We start from the raw sequence: 6,000 nt of genomic DNA, 5'->3' as shown, positions 1-6,000 counted from the left end.
CTCAAACTGTACTGGAGTAAAGTACAAGTACCTCAAACTGTACTACAGTAAAGTAAAAGTACCTCAAACTGTACTGCAGTAAAGTACAAGTACCTCTAACTGTAGTACAGTAAAGTAAAAGTACCTCAAACTGTACTTCAGTAAAGTACAAGTACCTCAAACTGTACTGCAGTAAAGTACAAGTACCTCAAACTGTACTGCAGTAAAGTACAAGTACCTCTAACTGTAGTACAGTAAAGTAAAAGTACCTCAAACTGTAGTACAGTAAAGTACAAGTACCTCAAACTGTACTATAGTGAAGTAAAAGTACTTCAAACTGTACTGCAGTAAATTACAAGTACCTCAAACTGTACTACTTTAAAGTACACGTACCCCAAGCTGTACTGCAGTAAATGTACTTAGTTACTTTCCAGCTGTGTATAAATGATCCTGTAGATACTGGATCTGGACTTCAGGCTGTTTGCTTGAAAGAAAAGATTGTATTGGACTAATTGTCATGGATGTAAATGTCCTCTGTGTGTTTCAGTCTCTTCTGGGGAACATGGATAGATAGATAGATAGATAGATAGATAGATAGATAGATAGATAGATAGATAGATAGATAGATAGATAGATAGATAGATAGATAGATAGATAGATAGATAGATAGATAGATAGATAGATAGATAGATAGATCGATAGATCGATAGATAGATAGATAGATAGATAGATAGCTGTGTTAGCTTGTTATTTAAAGAGCCACCACACCAGTTAAAGAATAAGGAGCAGAGATGAGAGCTGTTCAACATGTTATTGTCTTGATGGATGTTTTGGTGTTAAATGTTATTATTTAACATAAAACACCCATAAAACCCTTTCACAATAAAATAGCTTCTTAATCACCAAAGTTTATTTTGAAATAATGCTTTTGGTTAGAAAAACAAAACAAAAAAACTTAGTGGCCATTGGGGTGTTATGAACATTGTAGTAGGCTGCCACACTTATAGCTCTATGACAATCATTAAATCGTCACTAGGGGGACATGCGTGGCCTAAAGTGGCGTGGTCGTATCATCATGGTGACCATCTTCAGAGAGTAGAAGTCTGAATCCTTCCAGGAGAACCAGACGATGCCGTCCGGCCCGAGCAGGTTCTGAGCCTTCAGAGAGTAACGCCCTCCCTGATGGAAAACAAATTCAACATTAATACGACATAAAAAAACAATCTTATTTTAATTTTTAAAGGCCCTGATAGTCTATTTCCTCAACAGGCTTCTTACTATGAGCGATAAAGTCCTCCATGAACGATACTATCCTCAAACTTTGAAGAGTTTGGTTATTTTTCTCAGTGGTTTGAGGTGAGCAGGACAAGAGTTAGAAAACTGTGATTTCATGAGTTTCTGTGCACCGATCAGGATATAGCAATATTTGAATCGAAATCATATGGTAACTGTGGAAAGCTTTAATTTCGAACCATAAAAATGTGACATTATAAAGACACAGAATTTTTGACAGGTTCATTCTTTTAATGTTGATAAAAACCTAGCAAACCTAGTCTGTCCAAAACGAAATATGGAGTTTAGAAGTTTCTACCCTACAGCAATCCAATCATCCAACTGGAAGAAAGTTAAGTCTCATGATTGTCTGTTTTATGTGTCAATTTGACAGCTGGGCAAGTGACTATTGGTTAGCAGGCCACATTGCAGTGGGTTTAGGTTGTATTAATAAGTGTGTGGGAAACATTATTAACTAGTGGAAATTGGATAGCGCCGGCAGAAACCAAAGGCCGAGCTTCAGTGCCCAGGGGCCCCAAAGGGCACTAATCCAGCCTTGGTCCTACCTTATAATAAACACCATTGAGGTTGGTGTAGAAACACTGGTGGAACCACCAGCCGGCATGGCTGATCTCAGCGCAGATGTTTCCAGTGTCCGGCGTGCTGAAGGCCTGCTGGTCGTGATACCAACCGAATGAATCCTCCACCGTCCCACTGAAACCAGACACATGGAGGCGGTAGTGGTTCTCCTCATTCTCTATCCTGCAGGAGGAGCAGAATAAACTCTAACCTTCATATTGAACAGTAACATATTAACATGTTAAATAGTCCTGGACTTCTGTGGATTACATTTGTGCTATATTAAATGTGTCTCCAACAGTCTATATACTATTACTACCCATCTACATCTGTCTTTCGCCAAATCTATCTCGATTTCTACCAGTCTACCTGAAGGTGTGATACAGGGCATGTCTGTGGACATGGCTCCAGTCCTGCAGGTCGATGCGGAGGCTGTAATGGCCCTGGTTGGACAGCAGGTGGAGCTGTTGGTTGCCCAGCCAGTGTTCTCCTCGTGGTTCGCCGAAACCCTTGCGGTACTCCGACCAGCCACGGTTGAAACTGACCGAGCCGTCGCGGCGTCGCTGGAACACCGTCCAGCCACCACCTGATACACACACACACACACACACACACACACACACACAGACACACGCACAAACACACACACACACACACACACACACACACACACAGAAATATGTCAAAATACACACCTCGGTAAACTTACACATTTAGATAGATAGATAGATAGATAGATAGATAGATAGATAGATAGATAGATAGATAGATAGATAGATAGATAGATAGATAGATAGATAGATAGATAGATAGATAGATAGATAGATAGATAGATCACTTTTTTTAATACGCAAGGGGAAATTTTAAATGTCAAAGCAGCAATACATGGCACAGAGACAACAAATGTAGAAATCACACAAAATACCTAAGAATACATGAAAACACACCTTCCCACCCTCAGCATTGCTAGAACTCAGTATAAAAGGCCAATAAGTATATGGATAAGCGTGAATGTAAAAGGCACAATAAATACATAGGTAAAAGTGCATGTAAAATAGTTAGGTTCAGGGTGCATTATGTGACTGAATGTGATTTACACACTACAGATGAACACACATACTTTAAGGTACATGACACATAAATACAAATATACAGTCAGTATGTATACATACTATATACAGTATAGTGTGTGTCTCACCCTCGGTCTCCATGTCACAGTAGACAGGAAGTGTGGAGCCTGGTGACAGGATGATGGTGTAAACTCCAGAACGGCGAACACCATTATGATAAAGAGACGCACAGTCTGATGGACAGAAAGACATGTACTGTCCATCTGAGGGAGAGACAGAGAGAGACAGAGACAGCAGGAAATCCTGAGTTGTTGTTTAACAGAAACTTTATGGTGTTCCTTGTGAATGTAACAAAGCACAGATTTGCAAGTAAACACACAATTCATAATCTCCATGATAAAAACTGTCAACTGTACAAGACAAATGTATCCTTACAAGATTGCCAATTAATAATATTTAGCCTCATTTTTGGCCCCAAAATGGTAACACCTTTAGTGGCTTCATGGTTTGATACCTTGATGTAGCATAAATGTTTCAGTATTGGTTACATTACTGTCATTAGTATGTTTGGATAGTATTTGTGTTTGAAGTTAAAGCCATCTTTTTTGAATTATCTGTACTGTAATCAAACACAATGATGACTAAATGACAAGCTTATGTTTATTATTTTCTTTTGTTGTCAGACAAACCAATTCAAACTATGGATTGGAGGCCCTCTGCCTGTGCTCATTTGTTCTAACATAAGCGGGTGAGTAAATTGATTTTCCTGGAGCGATAATAGTATCCAGCCTACATATTCTTCAAGAATATGTGACATAAGAAATAACACAATAAGAACAGTGATGGACAGTATGTGATATGCAAAACCAAGAAATGAAACCTGATTGTCTGCTAAACCTAAACTCATGACAGCTTTGTAAAGTAAAATAAATGTGTTGAAAACATACAAATTGCAACTCACCACTGATTGTTGCACGTGTACTTGGTGCCTTTGTGTCTCGCATGCTGGGTGGCAGTGTAGTTTGCCTGATCGTGCATCCCGTGTTGTGGCTCATGGCCTGCACAGTGGCCGACAGGTTTCGAAGCTGCGCCTGCAGCTTGTGCAGCAGCGCCGAATGGACATGGAGCAGCGCGTCGGCCTCGGCGTAACGCAACTCCAGAGAGCGCAACCGCTGGTCAAAGGTCGAGTTCAAAACAACACTTTGTTCACTCTGAGAGACAAAGCAAGAAGAAAGGACATAATTTAATCTATAGTTGTGATTGGTGAGGATTAATGTCCTTCTATGTAGTTGTTCAAGTACCAGCTGTGGAGATCAGGATAGAAAGACATAGAATGAAGTGTGACCTGCTGTTTGAATGATTAACATATGATATCAAATCATTTTTAAAAAATGTTCTAGACCTTGAGTGCTGCTGGTGTGTGAAGACACTGAAGCCCAGAAAAAAATATCTCTGGGTCAAGGCAGACTCAGAAGGATGCATGGCCCTGGCCCAAAGGCCTGCAGCTAATCCTGTTAGCATTCAGGGTTAAGGAGGACTTAGATGGTGTCAAAACAGAGAGATAAAGAGAGGCAGAGATAAATAGAGAGAGAGAGGGGAGGGTTTTGTCTTTTACCTGCCCGAATGATCCTTTTCCCCACTTATAGGAGACAAAATGTATATTTGTCTTGTGTTTATATTTGTTTGGGCTGCATGTATTGCATCACTTGCATTGATTGAAAGGGATTAGTACAGCTCCAATATTTTCTGTTGACCATCACTATCGTCATGTCGTCTTTCATCATCACTATATTCTCACAATCGGATCACATCAGGTATTATTTGATATTTCTGTGCAAGAGCTGCTTGTCTTTTATATTTTTCATCCAATAAACATCATTATAGAGGTATAGATTCAGTATAGATTTGTCTGGACGTGTCACAGATAAGAGCTTAGTAAGTCGCTACACCACATTTTAATAGAAACTTCACATACTAACAAGGGCATTAACCACAGATACTGTTTGTAACATTGTCTAAATTCTTTCCGTTTAATGCAGAGGGTGAATGTTAAATCACACAAACAATTAAGGCCATAAACAGGAGGTGGTGCTATAAAAGTCAACACAGTTTTAAAATCTGTTTTTGCCACAAGAGGACGTGTGATGAGAGCTTCTGTCAGGTAGAGCAGTGCTGAGACAAAAATACAACAATGTACAATGTAACCTGGTTCAAAAGAAATTACATCTTAAATTAAGCTGTCATTTCATTGTGTCTTTAAACACATACCAATAAACAAGGGAACAGACAGTCTACCTGCATCTCCAGGGCCTTGACTCGATGCCAGTGGTTCCTCAGCTCCTCATGCTGCTCAGACACCGTCACCTTTAGGTCCTCTAGCTGCTCCTTTCTGTTCTGGTTCTCGTGGAGCCAATAGGAAACATTATCTGTACAACGAAACATATCTGGGCAACGTTTTTGCCTCTTTCCCACTGGAGGCAGTGTTGCTGTCAGCCGGCACTGGCCGCTAGAAGTCAGTTGGCTGCTGTACTCGCCACACTGTACCGGTAAACTGCCAACAGTTTGATTGGGGGATTGGTTTGTGCCAACATCAGAGGCACTGATGCTCTTGCGTTTTACTGGTGGGACTTCAGGTTCAAGGTCTGAGTGTGTTTCAAAAAGTGAGTTAGGAGGATGCCAGTCAGCGTCTTCATAGTTGTCCTTGTTTATGTCCATTTCACCCCAGTTTGTTTCCTCGTTTTCTTCAGGTACATCTTTTCTTTCCATGTTCATGTCTAGTACATCAGCGTTTGTTTCCGTAAAGGTGTGTGGATACATGTCCTCATCATGTCCAATATCTGAGTGTTCATCAGAGAACTCAAAGTCACCAGTGACAGGTCGGAAACACCAGCCCGTAAGCAAGACTAAAATCAGTAAAATGGAGTGCACCTCCATCGTAAACATTCAGTAACTCACCCTGCCTGGTTGCTGACTTTGTTGTATTCTAAAGTTTGCCACGAATCAGACTGAAGCATTATCCATAGCAACTCCCAGTAAAATGAACAGTAGAATCAGTTTCGGTTGCCAGTTCAACTACAGCGTTGGCCATCATTGCCTTCAG

At 40.4% G+C, this 6,000-nt stretch overlaps 1 protein-coding gene across 1 annotated transcript; it reads right to left on the bottom strand.

Moving 5' to 3' along the window:
* Window positions 1-1,011: 1,011 nt before the first annotated feature.
* LOC133996796 (angiopoietin-related protein 7-like) lies at window positions 1,012-5,834 on the bottom strand. The gene is made up of 6 exons (XM_062436381.1): window positions 5,196-5,834; window positions 3,883-4,111; window positions 3,029-3,163; window positions 2,200-2,416; window positions 1,818-2,013; window positions 1,012-1,158 (listed from the first exon to the last, which is right to left on the bottom strand). Exons 1-6 carry the CDS (start codon window positions 5,832-5,834, stop codon window positions 1,012-1,014), a joined length of 1,563 nt encoding a protein of 520 aa, XP_062292365.1.
* Between the last annotated feature and the right edge of the window lie 166 nt (window positions 5,835-6,000).

Source organism: Scomber scombrus, chromosome 16 (genome assembly GCF_963691925.1).
Source record: "Scomber scombrus chromosome 16, fScoSco1.1, whole genome shotgun sequence".
Lineage (NCBI taxonomy): Eukaryota > Metazoa > Chordata > Actinopteri > Scombriformes > Scombridae > Scomber > Scomber scombrus.
This window is presented reverse-complemented; position numbering and strand designations above follow the sequence as displayed.